Source organism: Scyliorhinus canicula, chromosome 1 (assembly GCF_902713615.1).
Source record: "Scyliorhinus canicula chromosome 1, sScyCan1.1, whole genome shotgun sequence".
NCBI lineage: Eukaryota > Metazoa > Chordata > Chondrichthyes > Carcharhiniformes > Scyliorhinidae > Scyliorhinus > Scyliorhinus canicula.
In genome coordinates, this window is record NC_052146.1 from 1,840,554 (window position 1) to 1,857,992 (window position 17,439).

Below are 17,439 nucleotides of genomic sequence, written 5' to 3' on the forward strand. Positions count from 1 at the left end.
GTTTACATATTTATGTGCAAATTCAATTGTGCAACACTATAAAGCATCGAAGAGAAAGAAATCAGTCCAATCATCAAAGATGAACACCAGAACAAGAGATTATGTGGATTAATATATTTCATGAATTCTAGTTGCTTTAACATCTGTTACACAAACTTACACGGTATCGCCCTCATAGAATAGGCCCAAGTACGGCGAGTTAGCAAGAGAAGATTGCACGCAGAGGAATGGAAACCAGTCAGGAGCATCAACTGCATTCTGAACAGAACACAATTGGTCAAAAGGTTGGGCCACTTCCCCTCCAAAAACTCCTGGAAAGCAGTCAGAATGGAACAGCTGTATCATTCTGGGTGAGCATTCCTGAAAAAAAAAGGAAAATTTACTGAACATAATTCATGTTTCAGAATGACATCAAATAAATAACAGGCTAGCAGTTCTATTATATATATATATATATATACACACACACATACATATACACATTATAGTATCACACCAGAGACAATTTATATTTATACAGCATCTTTAATATAATAATTAATTTAAAGCACAGAACTCTTAATGCACTGTTTGTGAAAATTACTCATTTGAATTTCTTCCGCAAACAAGTTGAAAAACATCAGAATTTCTCCCCCTGTCTGCTGGGTAGGTAGATTGGGCACTCTAAATTGCCCCCTAATAGGAAAAAAATTTTAAAAAGAAAAACATCAGAATCTGGTTGACCCAAAATAAGTACCAGATCAATCAGCTGATAAATCAGCTGTAGCATTTGCGTTTCCTAAGTAACACAACTTTAAGAACACTACTAATATACTACCACCTTCATCTCATGTTCAAACAACAGCATTTACAAAGAGTTGTTGAACCACAAAACATCACAGGTGCTTTACAGAGAGAGGATGAAAAAAAAAAGCAGAAAAGGAATGGTCAATGAACCAAGGTGTTCGGGTTCGCAAAGGTAACCAGTCAAAAAGATGCAATTTGAAAAGGTGAGAAAAGTTGAGAGGCAGAGCAATTCAGAGAGGGAGTTTCAGAGGTAGGAATAAGGCAGATCAAGGCTCCAACAATAATGGTGGTGCAACGGGCACAAACGGCTCCTGACTCAAAGTACAGCAGGAAGGGGTAACAGAGCTGGGGAGAGATTTGAAGATTTCAAATTCATTGGGTTGGAAAACAAGAAGCAATTTGACAAAGGGCCATCTGGACTCAAAACGTTAGCTCTTTTCTCTCCAGATTTTCCAGCATTTTCTCTTTGGTTATTTATGAGGAAACCATTGTAGGTCAGTGAGAATTCGAGCAATTAGCAAGCAGGGCAGCGGAGGCCAAACAAACAACCTGCTAACAAACCCTTCCTGCTACCAGATACCAGAAGGATGTTCAACTGTTGCTCTTTACTGGTAAAGGGAAATCATGCTTTGGAAATCTCACTAGTATTCCCTGACAGCAGAGTACAACCAAGAGTCCTTGTAGAACTAACTGCCTCCGCTGAACCATGCTTCCTGATAGGAGTGCTGTTGCCTCACGGCGCCGAGGACACGGGTTCGATCCCAGCCCTGGGTCACTGTCCGTGTGGAGTTTGTACATGCTCTCCGTGTCTACATGGGTCTCATCCCCACAACCCAAAGATACGCAGGATAGGGGGATTGACCACGCTAAATTGTGGGCCTGCTCATGTAGAGTAAAATGCTTACATTTCACAATATAAAACAGTTTAAAATCTACCTATGGCTATATAATTTGACAACATCATTAAAATATAGAAATACCTTATCACAGCAGCATCGTACATCACAGGCTCTTGCTGTTAAGTTGCATGGACATGGGCCAAGGGGATGGTGTTTCTGATCAGGAATCAGTATCTTAGTTTCTGATGAAACAAAAATAACAATGTTCAATAGACATAGACATAGAATTTACAGTGCAGAAGGAGGCCATTCGGCCCATCGAGTCTGCACCGGCTCTTGGAAAGAGCACCCTACCCCCTATCCAAGGTCAACACCTCCACCCTATCCCCATAACTCAGTAACCCCACCCAATACTAAGGGCAATTTTGGACACTAAGGGCAATTTATCATGGCCAATCCACCTAACCTGCACATCTTTGGACTGTGGGAGGAAACCGGAGCACCCGGAGGAAACCCACGCACACACGGGGAGGATGTGCAGACTCCGCACAGACAGTGACCCAAGCCGGAATCGAACCTGGGACCCTGGAGCTGTGAAGCGATTGTGCTATCCACAATGCTACCGTGCTGCCCAATAGTTAGCATGATAGCCCTTTGTTTCAGCATCCTGGTGAGCGTGTGGTCAATTCCAGCCCCACAAACCCCGGAGTCCCAACAGAAGTGAACTAACAATAATTTGCATTTTCCAAAGGTCTTTAACCCTTGACTGCTCCAATGAGTTACAGACACCAGATCTAAAACACTAACAAACTGTTTATTAATAAAAGGAGAAAAGATGAACATATGAGGAAATAATAGGATAACCGTCTACCAGACCACCTAATCCCAAGGCCTTGTCCCACCCTCTACCCAGACACAAGGTAAGGGTCGGCGAGGAATCAAAAAAACAAGGATTAAAGGGATAAGTCTGAGATGAGTCTTCACTGCTGCTGTTGCAGCCTCTGAGACATTGATTTACTCAATAGGTTCAGGTTGGTGTGTGAGTGTGTGAGAGAGTGAGAGAGAAAGATAGGCACTCTCCAGGGGACCTGCCTTCAGGCCCCGATAGGAGAATATTAAAAATTCCACCTACACCAATTGGCTGCATGCCAAGTCTGTCAAACGACATCACAGATTCTGCCACAGAATCGAAAGGGGATGTTTTTGGACCAGCCCGGGGGGGGGGGGGGGGGGGGGGGGGGGGGGGGGGGGGGGGGGGTGGGGGGGGGGGGTGGGGGGGGGGGGGGGGGGGGGGGGGTTCCCAGTATCCAAACACTACAATTTAAACAGTAATCCCAAAGACTGCAGTAACTTTGTAGCAGTAACCCCGAAGAACGTATATCAGAAAGGTAGCAGGACGGGCATTAAAAGGGAACAGAGGGCAGACAGACAATATCCTAACACCTTACTGGGGAAGCAAAGTGGCACAGAGCTATTAACAGCAGGGTGGTACCACTATGAACCACTAGTGTGTTCTGAGTTGGCCAATCTTAACCAGAATAATTGCCTCAACATTCTCAGGTTCAAGAGGGAGAATTATTTGGGAATTCCCTCCTCTCGATCACCATCCAATGGCTCTTGCTGAAAATGCATATGTGGATGCTAGTTAAAGGACAAGGTCAGACAGATGTGGCAATACCACACTCAGTTGCTCAGGTTTCTACTTGGAGGGACTAGTGGGCACCAGTACTTGTGGAACCATTCCCAATTTAAAAGAATTTCAGTAATAGTTAGTTTTATTTGAAGTGAAAGAGCTATTCTCACTGTGGTTTTCTTGCTATTTATTCGACAAACAGGAAGATATATTCATAGTTTAAACACAAAGAATTGGAAACATTTGACCATGGATATTAATGAAGTGCCAATACAATAATTTGTTCAAAAAATCTGACATTCAGAACAGTATCTTGCACTGTTGAAAGTGAAGCTCCTCTTTCAATCATTTATTAAAAACCTCAGGCATTGCTGCAGCACAGTCTTAATCATTGGCGACTGATCTTTTTAAATTTTGTTCATACTGATTTTTTAAAGTTAAATTTAACACCCGTGCTTTACCAAATAAAAAGTAATCAACGTATTGCACAAACCCTCATGACTATTTTCTTTTGATTACTGGGACTGACTTAACATTTTCCAGCCAACCTGCTTACAGGAACAATGTTGTATTTAATAGGGGGCCACTTACATAGATTTACATAGAATTTACAGTGCATAAGGAGGGTGTTCGGCCCATCGAGTCTGCACCGGCTCCTGGAAAGAGCACCCTACCCAAGGATAACACCTCCACCCTATCCCCATAACCCAGTAATCCCACCCAACACTAAGGGCAATTTTGGACACTAAGGGCAATTTATCATGGCCAATCCACCTAACCTGCACATCTTTGGACTGTGGGAGGAAACCAGAGCACCCGGAGGAAACCCACGCACACACGGGGAGGATGTGCAGATTCCGCACAGACAGTGACCTAAGCCGGAATCGAACCTGGGACCCTGGAGCTGTGAAGCGATTGTGCTATCCACAATGCTACCGTGCTGCCCCCTAATGAGTCTTATAGGCCTAGTTATCGGCACAATCATCACCACCTTACAAAGGCGACTAGCTGAAAGAAAGCTGGAGGCTCCAATTGAATTTCTTAGAGGCAACACTGATTTTGGTACCAGACCACATTATTTTTTTTATTTAGAGTACCCAATTATTTTTTCTCCAATTAAGGGGCAATTTAGCGTGGCTAATCCACCTACCCTGCACATCTTTGGGTTGTGGGGGTGAAACACACGCAGAGATGGGGAGAACGCGCAAACTCCACACGGAGTGACCCAGGGCCAGGATTCAAACCCAGGCCCTCAGCGCCACAGTCCCAGTGCTATCCACTGTGCCACATGCCGCCCTTGGTACCTGCCCACATGACATAATATATTCCGCAGCCAATCCAGCTTCACTTTAAATAAAACTGTGAATCATCGAGTACATAAGGTGATCATTCAGCCCACAAAGAAAAGAAAATACTGTGGACACTGGAACTTTGATATAAAGACAGCAAATGCTGTAATTACTCAAGTCAGTCAAGCAGCAGCTGTGGAGAGGGAAACAGGGGTAACGTTTCAGGGCGATATTTCATCATTTGGACCATCCAGTCAGAGCTGGATCTTTGAAAAAACTATCCTACTTAGCCTCACAACCCTACTCTTTCCCCAAAGCCTTGCAAATCTTTCCCCTTCAAGTAGTTATCAAATTCCTTTTTGAAGGTTACTAATGAATTTGCTTCTATTACTCTTTTATCCCAGTAGATCCCAGATCATCAAATTTTTTAAATTCTCATCTCCCTTCAGGTTTTCTTGCCAATTATCTTAACTGTTTCTTCTGGATACGAGCCCTCCAGACAGCTTAAAGTTCAGCATCACCTCCTCACTTTTGCACTCCACGGCTTCATTTATAAAGCTAAGAATCCTGTTTGCTTTTCAAATGTCCTTCTTAATTTGTCCTGCCAACTTCAAAGATTTGTTTAGACCCCTCCAGCTTGCTCTGCTTCTCCAGCCTCATTTAAAATGCTATTTTATTTATATTGTCTCTCATCATTCTTCAGACCAAAATTAATCACATCACAATTCTCTGCATTAAATTTGAAAGGCCACGTACCTATCCATTTCACCAGCTCTGACTATCCTACTCACTGTTTATTACATTGCTGAGTTTGGAGTCATTCGCAGACTTTGACATTATGCCCTGTCCATCCAAATCCAGGTCATTAATATATGTCAGAAAGATCCTGACCCCTGGGAACACCACTGTAAATTCCCTCTAGCCTGAAGAACATTCCACCTTTACTCGCTATTTCTGTCCCGTTGTCAATCCCATCTCCAACCTTAGTACCATCGGTTTCAATGTTTCAAACAAGTGTATTATACAGTACTTTATCAAATGCCTTTTGAAAGCCATATACACATCGACCTTCACTTAACCTCTTTAACCCTCTCCAAAGAATTCAATCTGGTTCCTCAGACATAATGAGCGGCACGGTAGCACAGCTGTTAGCACTGTTGCTTCACAGTGCCAGGGACCCAGGTTTGATTCCAGGCCTGGGTCACTGTGCGGAATCTGCACGTTCTCCCAGTGTGTTGCTTCCCGGTGCTCCGGTTTCCTCCCACAGATCAAAGATGTGCAGGTTAGGTGGATTGGTCACACTAAATTACCACGTAGTGTCCAAAGGTTAGGTGGGATTGCTGGGTTTTTTTTTATAAATTTAGAGTACCCAATTATTTTTTCCAATTAAGGGGCAATTTAGCATGGCCAATCCACCTACCCTGCACATCTTTTGGGTTGTGGGGGTGAAACCCACGCAAACACGGGGAGAATGTGCAAACTCCTCACGGACAGTGACCCAGAGCCGGGATTCGAACCCGGGTCCTCCGCGCCGTAGGCAGCAATGCTAACCACTGTGCCACCGTGCTGCCCGGGGATTGCTGGGTTACGGAGAAAGGGTGGAGATACGAGTTTAGGTAGGGTGCTCTTTCAGGGTCTGGTGTAGACTCGATGAGCCAAATGGCCTCCTTCAGCACTGTAAATTCTAAATCATTTGCCTTTAAGAAATCCATGCTATTTTCACTATATTATTAGATCAGACTGACTTGGGAGCATTGCACTCGATGTAGGCGGAATGACAAATTAGTGATCAAGGGGTGACACAGTAGTTAGCAATGCTGCCTCACAGCTCGAGGGTCCCGGGTCCCTGGCTGTGTGGAGTTTGCACTCTCTTCCCATGTCTGCGTGGGTTTCCTCCCACAGTCCAAAGATGCACAGGTTAGGTGGATTGGCCATGCTAAATTGCCCCTTATGTTAAAAAAAACCCAGTTAGGTGGAGTTACTGGATTAAGGGAATAGGGTAGGGGCATGGAATCAAGTAAGATGCTCTTTCCAAGCGTCAGTGCAGACTCGATGGGCCGAATGGCCTCCTTCTACACTGCAGAGAATCTATGAATTGCCACCCATGTCACCAGTGAATAATACCGCAATGTTAATCTATTAGTGTCTCCTAACATTGAAAATAGGAGGAGGCCATTCGGCCCTTCGAGCCTGCTCCACCATTCATTATGATCATGGCTGATCATCTAACTCAACAGCCTAATTCCACCTTTGCCCCAAGTGCTATATTTAATGCTTCTTGAAAACATGCAATGTTTTGGCCTCAACTACTTCCTGTGGTAATGAATTCCACAGGCCAACCACTCTCTAGGTGAAGAAATGTCTCCTCATCTCCGTCCTAAATGGTCTACTCCTATCCTCAGACTGTGACCTCTGGTTCTGGACACACCCATCATCGGGAACATCCTTCCTGCATCTACCCTGTCCAGTCCTGTTAGAATTGTACAGGTTTCTATGAGATCCCTCCTCATTCTTCTAAACTCAAGTGAATACAATCCCAACCGACTCAATTTCAATCTCATAAGTCAGTCCTGCCATCCCAGGAATCTTATAAACCTTTTCTGCACTCCCTCTAGAGCAAGAATATCCTTCCATAGATAAGGAGACCAAAAATGTACACAATATTCCAGAAGTCTCCTCACCAAGGCCCTGTATAATTGCAGTACAACATCCCTGCTCCTGATAGGGCACCATGGTAGCACAGTGGTTAGCACTGTCATTTCACAGCGTTCAAGTCCCAGGTTCAATTCCCGGCTTGGGTCACTGTCTGCGTGGTGTCTGCATGTTCTCCCCGTGTCTGCGTGGGTTTCTTCCGGGTGCTCCGGTTTCCTCCCACAAGTCCCGAAAGACGTGCTGTTGGGTGAATTGAACATTCTGAATTCTCTGTGTACCCAAACAGGCGCCAGAGTGTGGCTACTAGGAGCCTTTCACAGTAACTTCATTGCAGTGTTAATGTAAGCCTACTTGTGACAATAAAGTTTAATATGTTTATAAACAGCCAACAAAATTCAATATACTTCTTGCTGCTGATACAATCTACAATGGCACACCTTGGAAAATATGCAGGAGCAGAAAGCAATGATTGGGGGTCGGATTTTCAGCCTCTCACCACTGTTGCTATGTTTTTAGTCACAACTCAGAAAATGTTTCTCATTTTGAGTTAGTATTGGCTGTCGCCAGTTTTCTCAAAAGCACTCAGCAAGTACTTACCATTTAAAATCCCATGGAACGTCGAATTCACGTAGATTTCAACTTGAATAAGCAATGTCGCTGAAAGTTGGCCATTCAGACAGGCAGTCACACGGAGAGTTTCAACGATGCACAGAGGTTCTGGGCAGCAGTTGGTGTCATTTAATACATTTTCACAAAGTACTAGCGGTCGGTGTAGGATCAATGCCACATTGAGATTTACCTGCAATAACATTAACACGGAACTAGCGTTTCAGCAATTGGGCAGAAGACGGGCAATTACTTATAATTAATAACACAAGGTGCAGAAACTTTAATCATCCCCAGTCACTGTATATCTCTGGAGTAGAGTGGTCAACATTCCCGGATTGTCAAGTTGAAGACATAGAACATAGAACATAGAACATAGAATGATACAGCGCAGTACAGGCCCTTCGGCCCTCGATGTTGCACCGACATGGAAAAAATCTAAAGGCCATCTAACCTACACTATGCCCTTATCATCCATATGCTTATCCAATAAATTTTTTAATGCCCTCAATGTTGGCGTGTTCACTACTGTTGCAGGTAGGGCATTCCACGGCCTCACCACTCTTTGCGTAAAAAACCCACCTCTGACCTCTGTCCTATATCTATTACCCCTCAATTTAAGGCTATGTCAGCTTTGTTATACGCTGCAAATGCATACTGTCCAATACTACAATAAATACGAGTTAAGAGTTTCAGCACCTCAACTCGACCCTTATTCCTGTAATCTGTCGTGATTTTTTTACACAATGTCACTAACCAGGCCAGCATTTTTTGGTTTGTTTTAAATTTATCAAAAAAATTGTTTAAAGCAAAAAAAGTCAGATTGTCCAGCAGGGCTAGCAGGCAGAGTTTAATCTACTGACATGGCTCCTTTTAATATTACACAATTTAACATTCCAGAAACCTGGCTGAACAAAGTTTTTAAATCACAAATTGAAGGCTCTATAAAAAAAGGAATACGAGAAAAAGTACTCACCTCATCAACAGAAGTAGTCAGTTTCCACTGATCAGCGGCTTTTGTCGTCACACAGGTAGACTGGGACAAATCTAAATGGAAAACAAAACTAAAAGTTTACTCATGAGACTGATCTCCGTTCTCTCGATCCCAATTTACTCTAAACCACTGACCACCTAACTTCCCATGTTAGTCCACTCCAGGGTTTGAGCACAAAACTTTACACTGACAGTCCAGTGCAGGACTGAGGGAGCACTGCACTGTTGGAGCTGCCATCTTTCAGATGAGATGCAGGCAGATGGGATAGATCCCCAGCACGATTTGAAAGAGGAACAGGGAGTTTTCCACCAATGTCCTGGACAATATTTATCACAAAAAGCAGATTTTCTGATCTGTGACCTAACCCCACATATTTGCTTATTCCCATTATTCCTTAAACCTCTGGTCAACAAAAAATCTCAGGTTTTAACAACAATTGACCCAACACCAATCTTTCCCCACTTTTTTTACACTAATAACCTTAGTCCGAGACTCCCCAAATAACGGAAGGTGTAAATCGAGAGAAACCGTTTGTACACAAACACACACTTTCAAAATCCTTCTCAAAACCCAGATCTTCATCGACACCTTCAGACACTTCTCCCAACAGTCCTGCAATACAGGTCTGATCTTCAACTGTGATGTGATTGAGATGTTTAATTTATTGTTAAAGTCACTACACAAATGCAAGTTGCTGCTCCCCTTACGTGGCTACGTGGTGCCTGAACCCATTACAGGACAAGTTGCAATCAGCACTGATCACCTGAATAGTGTAGTCCCAGTGCACAGATTACAAGGGTAGAGACAGAACAATTTAAAAATGAGAATTACATATTACGATGCAGAAGGGGATTAAGACAGATCTTTATTTTTTTAAATAATTTAGAGTACCCAATTCATTTTTCCAATTAAGGGGCAATTTAGCTTGGCCAATCCACCTACCCTGCACATCTTTGGGTTGTGGGGGCGAAACCCACGCAAACACGGGGAGAATGTGTAAACTCCACACGGACAGTGACCCAGAGCCGGGATCAAACCTGGGATCTCAGCGCCTTGAGGCAGCAGGGCTAACCACTGTGCCACCGTGCTGCCCCAAAAGATTTGTTTCTTGGGGGTCGGTTTGCAGGATTGAAGGAGCTGGGAGCGAAGTATGGGCTGGAGCAGGGGGAAATGTTCAGATACATGCAGGTTCGAGATTTTGCCAGGAAGGAGATACAGAGCTTCCCGGTGGAGCCGGCCTCCACATTGATGGAGGAGGTGCTGACGACAAGGGGACTGGAGAAGGGGGTAGTGTCAGTGGTGTGCAGAGCTATTTTGGAAGAGGAGAAGGCACCACTGGAAGGGATCAAAGCAAAGTGGGAGGAAGAGTTGGGAGAGGGTATGGAGGGGGGGTTCTGGAGTGAGATGCTCCGGAGAGTGAATGCCTCCACCTCGTGCGCTGGGGGAAGGGGAAGAGGGTGGGGGTAGGGGAAGTGGGTGAGGGTAGGGGAAGAGGGTGGGGGTAGGGGAAGAGGGTGAGGGTGGGGGTAGGGGAAGAGGGTGGGGGTAGGGGAAGAGGGTCGGGTTACGGGAGAGGGTCAGGGTAGGGGAGAGGGTCAGGGTAGGGGAAGAGGGTGGGGGCAGGGGAAGAGGATCGGGGTAGGGGAAGAGGATCGTGGAAGAGGGTCGGGGTAGGGGAAGAGGGTCGGGGTAGGGGAAGAGGGTCAGGGTAGGGGAGAGGGTCAGGGTAGGGGAGAGGGTCAGGGTAGGGGAGAGGGTCAGGGTAGGGGAGAGGGTCAGGGTAGGGGAGAGGGTCAGGGTAGGGGAGAGGGTCAGGGTAGGGGAGAGGGTCAGGGTAGGGGAGAGGGTCAGGATAGGGGAGAGGGTCAGGCTGGGGGAGGGTCAGGCTGGGGGAGAGGGTCAGGGTAGAGGAGAGGGTCAGGGTAGGGGAGAGGCTCAGGGTAGGGGGAGAGGCTCAGGGTAGGGAGAGGGTAGTGAGGGGCAGGGCCACCCTCATAAGTGGTTTGTTTGGCAAAGCTACTATTTAGTGATGGGGGGCGTTGCCATGTCTGCATTGTCAATGGGAGATGTGGAGCCCCTCAAGCTCACTTTGAGATCATGGCACCCTTTCAAAAAGGCACCCCAATCTCAGAGGTTATTTTCCCACTGCAGAAAAATTGGGCTTGACCAGGGTGGAAGTCACCAAGTCCCCAAAAAATGAATCCAGGTCTGGATCACCCAAAAAACCAGAGGCAAACTCGGAGTCATTTTTTGGGTGAATTACACCCATAGTTTCTATTTTGTAATAAGGTTCTTCTAGGTTATTTAAACCCATTATAATTTTTGTAAACTGACTGTGCCACTTCTGAAACTAATAAAGCAGTAAACCACAATAGTGGAGACATACCATCAGTGGGAGCAACTATTTCCACGTCAACTTGAGCCAAAGAGCTGCTTTCGCCCACCAGGTACACATTTACCTCAGGTCCAGATGCAATCAGGAAAGATGGTTGGAACACTGAATAGAAATAGAATAGTTACTGGATATCATTAAAGCGAAGAGCCTTACTGCACAGGAGGCCATTCATTCATATAGTCACACTATAGTCCTCAAGTACTTAGGCATTTCCCAGAAGCATGGGTATTCAGGTGTTTGAGGCAAAGGTGGATAATTGGAGTTAAGTCACAGGAAGCTATGATCTCAATTATGGCAGAGGATTCTCAAGGGGCTAGTGGCAGAGGCGATGGCGTAGTGGCATTGTCACTGGACTAGTAATCCAGAGACCCAGAGTAATGCTCTGGGACCCTGGTTCAAATCCACCACTGCAGATGGTGAAAGTTGAATTCATTAAAAATCTGGAATTAAAAGTCTAGTGGATGACCATGAAACCATTGTCGATTGTGTAAAAACCCATCGGGTTCATTGATGCCAGTTTAAGGAAGGAATTCTGCCGTCCTTACCTTGGTCTGACCTAGATTGACTCAGACCCACAGCAATGCTGCCCCTCAAGGGCAATTTAATAATCATCGCTTATTGTCACAAGGCTTCAATGAAGTTACTGTGAAAAGCCCCTAGTCGCCACATTCCGGCGGCCTGTTCGGGGAGGCCGTGACGGGAATTGAACACCACGCTACTGGCCTTGTTCCTGCATTACAAGCCAGCTGTTTAGCCCACTTTGCTGTGGGATGGGCATAAATGCCGGCACAGCTTGTGACACCCATGTCCCATGAACGAGGTAAAAAAAACATTCCTTCCTCCAACTCGTATATAGCTTCATAAGGTAAAAAGGAGAAAATATGAGAGCAGGCGAGGACAAGCTAGCTCAGAGGTTTTAAGAGAAAGAGGGGACGAGTCTTAAAAGAGAGGAAGGTAAAGACAAAGAGCTGCAGCAAAGTACTTTTAGTAATGTGGCTGGTTGGAAATCTGAATGGAGTGATTCATACCTTCCAAGAAGAAAGCAAAGTTGAAGGATGAGGGCATGGTTTTCAAGGACAGAAGTGAAGGTGAGTTTTTGAGCAAAGGGGGTTGATGCTGTCAGATTTGAAGGGGAAAACCATAGTCACAGAGATTTAACATCACAGAAAGAGGCCCTTCGGCCCATCCTGTCCACACCAGCCATCAAGCACCTATTTAATCTAATTCCATTTCCCAGCACTTCGCCCATAGCCTTGGATGTGATGACATTTCAAGTGCTCATCTAAATACTTCTTAAATGTTGTGAGGGTGCCTGTCACTACCACCCTTTCAGACAGTGAGTTCCAGATTCAAATCATCCACTGTGAAAAGGTTTTTCCTCAAATTCCCTCTAAACATAGAACATAGAACAGTACAGCACAGAACAGGCCCTTCGGCCCTCGATGTTGTGCCGAGCAATGATCACCCTACTTAAACCCACGTAACCCGTATACCCGTAATCCAACAATCCCCCCATTAACCTTACACTACGGGCAATTTAGCATGGCCAATCCACCTAACCCGCACATCTTTGGACTGTGGGAGGAAACCGGAGCACCCGGAGGAAACCCACGCACACACAGGGAGGACGTGCAGACTCCACACAGACAGTGACCCAGCCGGGAATCGAACCTGGGACCCTGGAGCTGTGAAGCATTGATGCTAACCACCATGCTACCGTGAGGCCCCAAACCTTCAGCTCCTTACCTTAAATCTCTGCCCTCCTGGTTATTGAACCCCCCCCCCCCCCCTTACACTAAGGGGAAAGGTACCTTCCTATCCAACCTATCTATGCCTCTCTTATACACCTCAGTCAGGTATCCCCTCAGCCTTCTCTGCCCCACGGAAAACAACCCCCAGCCTATCCAGTCTCTCTTGATAGGTTGAAACGGTTCCAGCCCAGGCTCTAGCTGTAGTCCTATCCATGTTTTATACAGCTCCGTCATAACATCCCTGCTCTTATATTCTATGCTTCGGTTAATAAAGGCAAGTATTCCATATAACGTCTTAACCATCTTATCTATCTGTCCTGCTGTCCTTCAGGATCTATGGACCTTCACACAAAGATTCCTCTGTACTTCTTAACGTCCACCATTCATTGTATATTCCCTTGGCTTGTAGTCCTCTCAAAATACATCACCTCACACTTCCCGGGTTGAATTCCATTTGCCACTGTTCTGTCCACCTGACCAGCCCGTCTATATCATCCTGTAATCTAAGGCTTTCCTCCTCACTATTTACCACATCACAAATTTCTATGTCATCTGCAAATTACTGATCATATCACGTCCAAATTATTAATGCATACTGCAAACAACAAGGTACACAGCACCAATATCGACACCATTGAACGCAGGCTTCAAGTCACAAAAAACAACCTTCGACCATCACCCTCTGCTTCCTGCCACTCAGCCATTTTGGATCCAATTTGCCAAATTGCCCTGGATCCCAAGGGCTCCTCTATCTTCTTGATCAGTCTCCCAAGCAAGACCTTGTCAAAGGTCTTACAGAAGTCCACATAGACGACATCAACTGCACTCCTCTCATCTGCACACCGAGTCACCTCCTCAAAACTTCATTCAAATTTGTAAGACATGTCACCCTTTGACAAAGCCTTGCTATCCTTGATTAATCGTTGCCTCCCCAAGGGGAGATTAATTGTCCCTCAAAATTTCCCTACCACTGATGTAAGACTCACTGACCTGTAATTATCTGTTTTCCCTACTTCCCTTCTAAATAACGGTACCACATTAGCTACTAGGTCCTCTGGCAGCTCGCCTTTGGCCAGAAGATTTGAAAATTATTGTCAGAGCTTCTGCAATCTCTTCCCTTGCCTCCCACAGGAGTCTGGGATACATCTCATCTGGGTCTGGGGTTTTATTCCACTTTTAAGCACGCTAAAACTGTTAATACCTCCTCCCACTCAATGTTATTTGCTCAAGTACGTGAAAGTCCCCGTCCTTGATTCTGTCCCTATATCGTCCTTCTCCATGGTGAACACAGATACATTGTGCTCATTTAAAACTTCCCCTACGTCGTCCAGTACAACACACAGATTACCATTTGGTCCCTGATGGGCCCTACGTTTTCCCTGGTCATTCTCTTGCCCTTAATCACAATACACCTTTGGATTTCCCTTTATTTTAACCCATCAGTGTTTTTTCTTATAAAAGTGATACAAGCAGATGCCATATCCCACTTTAAAAAAAAATTTTTTTAGAGTACCCAATTATTTTTTTCCCAATTAAGGGGCAATTTAGCTTTGCCAATTCACCTAACCTGCACATCATTGGGTTGTGGGGGTGAAACCCACAGACACGGGGAGAATGTGCAAACTCCACACGGACAGTGACCCAGAGCTTGGGATTGAACCGTAGTTCTCAGCTCCGCAGTCCCAGTGCTAACCACTGTGCCACTTGCCGCCCCACCACCAGCGTTTTCTAATCCCCAACTTTGCTCTCCTAATTTATTTTTTAAGTAATTCCCCTTTGTTTTGAGCCCTCTATCTGCTGTAAGCCTCCCTTTTTTTCCTTATCTAACCCTGGATATCCCTTGACATCCAGGGTTCTCTGGGATTGTTGCTCCCCCCTTCACTTTTACGGGAACATGTTGGTCCAGTGCGCTCTCCAATTCCTTTTGAATTAATCCCACTGCTCGGATGTGGATTTTCCTACAAGTAGCTGCTCCCGGTCAATTTTTGGCCAGATGCTGTCAGTCCTTCTTTTTAATTTTAGGGTACCCAATTCTTTTTTTTTCAAAATTAAGAGGCAATTTGGCACGGCCAATCCTCCAGCCTGCACATTTTTGGGTTGTGGTGGTGAGACCCACGCAAACACGGGGAGAATGTGCAAACTCCATACTCACAGTTGAGCCGGGACTGGGATCAAACCCCAGTCCTCAGATACTGTCAGTCTTAACCTATTAAAAAGGGTCTTCCTCCAGTTTCAGAACTTCTTTCCGTCTATCTTTGTCCCTTTTCACAAACTACCTTTCTTGTTAAAAATATTTTATCCAGGCATTACACATGAACGAGCCGAAGTAGAAGCAAAATTATACGTTTTAAATGACCAATATCCACTCCCCACGCGCTCCCCACTCTTGCCTCCTTCTCCTGTCTTGCCTTCCCCATTTTAAACCCCCAGCCCCCCCTTTTGCTAACTCCTCATCCTCCTTAAAGAAGTCAATGAATGGCTTCACATCCTAGTAAAACCCATCAACCAACCCCTCAGGACGAACTTGACCTTCTCCAGCCTCAGGAATTCCGCCAGGTTGCTCACCCACACCCCCACTTTCAGCAGCTCCGAGTCCCTCCACCCAAGTAAGATCTGTCTCCCCGGCCTATCAGGGAGGTGATGCAACTATCAATTATGACGAGATGAGAGTAGAGAGTAATCAAGGCTTATTACGCAGAGATGTGGAGCCTCGTTAGTCGCAGTGCACAGGAGCGACCGAATGGAGCGAAGGGCGTCGGGGAGGACCTCCTGCCAGCGGGAGGCCAGGAGATTCCTGGATCGTAGGGCCAGCTGGACGGCCTTGCAGACCGTCCATTCTCCCGCTCCACCTGCCTGTTTCCCTGGGGGTTGTAGCTGGTCGTCTTGCTCGAGACAATGACCCTGTTGAGCAGATACTGGCGCAGCTCATTGCGCATAAATGAGGATCCCCCACGTCACATGTGGACGTAGGCAGGGAAACCAAACAGAGCGAAGATGGTATTGAAGGCTTTGATGACGGTGCAGATGTACTGTCGCGGCAATGGGATGTCGAAGGGGAATCTTGAGCACTCGTCGAGGCTCCACATCTCTGCGTAATAAATTGATACACTATCAATTACGACGAGACGAGAGTAGAGAGTAATCGAGGTTATATTACGCAGAGATGTGGAGCCTCCCGCAGCTGCTGCTGAAATGGCTGCAGCTTGGAGAGCCAACACATTTATACTCCGCCTACTGGGCCGTACCTGTAGTACAGGGGCCTTACAATAATACCCTCATATGCAGTATACACAATACAACAGTGGTGGCTACCACAGGAGGCAAAGGCCAAGACATCAGCCTCTCTTGACCCCTGGACTCCCGGATCTTCCGATACCCCAAATATCACAACTACTGTAAATCCTACCGCGTCATGGTCACTCTCACCAAAATGCTCACCCACTGAAACTTCAACCATTTGCTCAGCTTCTTCCCTAAAACTTGGTTTAGCACCACACCCATCTCTTGTAGGACTTTCTACGTATTGGCATAAAAAGCTCTCCTGGATGCATTTCCAGAATTTCACCCCCTCTCAGCCTTTCATTACTTTGACTATCCCAGTTAACATTGGGGAAGTTAAAAACCCCGACTATCATTTCCCCATTCTTACATTTCTCAGGGAAAGGGGTAACATATCTGAGGAGAAAGACAGTTCACAACATTGGCAGACCTGGGAGCCAGGAAGGGAAGTGGGGTGATCAGCAGTTTAGTGGGAATAGGGTTGAAAGAGAGGGAGGGAGACTCATGGGCAAGAGGAGTTAAGAGAGGGATTGTTGCGAGATACTCGAGAAAAATATGAGTTCAAGACCAGGTCAGGGAGGAATGAATGAATGAATGAATGAATGAATATCGCTTATTGTCACGAGTAGGCTTCAATTAAGTTACTGTGAAAAGCCCCTAGTCGCCACATTTCGGCGCCTGTCCGGGGATGCTGGTACGGGAATCGAACCGTGCTGCTGGCCTGCTTGGTCTGCATTAAAAGCCAGCGATTTAGCCCAGTGAGCTAAACCAGCCCCATAGAGGCAGATCAATCTCAAAAGGTGAAGTCACAGGGGATCAGGGGTGAGCTGGCAAGATGTATACAGAACTGGCTAGGTCATAGAAGGCAGGAAGTAGCAATGGGAGGGTGCTTTTCTGATTGGAGGGCTGTGACTGTGGTGTTCCGCAGGATCAGTGCTGGACCTTTGCTATTCGTAGTATATAAATGATTTGGAGGAAAATGTAACTGGTCTGATTAGTAAGTTTGCAGACGACACATAGGTTGGTGGAATTGTGGATAGCGATGAGGACTGTCAGACGATACAGCAGGATTTAGATCGTTTGGGAGGACTTCGGCGGAGAGATGGCAGATGGAGTTTAATCCGGACAATGGTGAGGTAATGCATTTTGGAAGGTCTAATCAGGTAGGGAATATACAGTGAATGTAGAACGCTCAGAGTATTGACAGTCAGAGAG

At 45.8% G+C, this 17,439-nt stretch overlaps 1 protein-coding gene across 2 annotated transcripts in view; it reads right to left on the minus strand.

The window, feature by feature from the left end:
• Window positions 1-17,439, minus strand: part of tctn2 (tectonic family member 2) — a 66,343-nt gene that overhangs the window by 48,137 nt on the left and 767 nt on the right. For both annotated transcript variants that reach the window (XM_038798413.1, XM_038798326.1), the window contains exons 2-6: window positions 11,186-11,296; window positions 8,782-8,852; window positions 7,797-7,998; window positions 1,767-1,867; window positions 161-360 (exon numbers count right to left, since the gene is read on the minus strand). In XM_038798413.1, coding sequence (XP_038654341.1) covers window positions 161-360; window positions 1,767-1,867; window positions 7,797-7,998; window positions 8,782-8,852; window positions 11,186-11,296 — 685 coding nt within the window. The remainder of the gene's footprint in view (window positions 1-160; window positions 361-1,766; window positions 1,868-7,796; window positions 7,999-8,781; window positions 8,853-11,185; window positions 11,297-17,439) is intronic.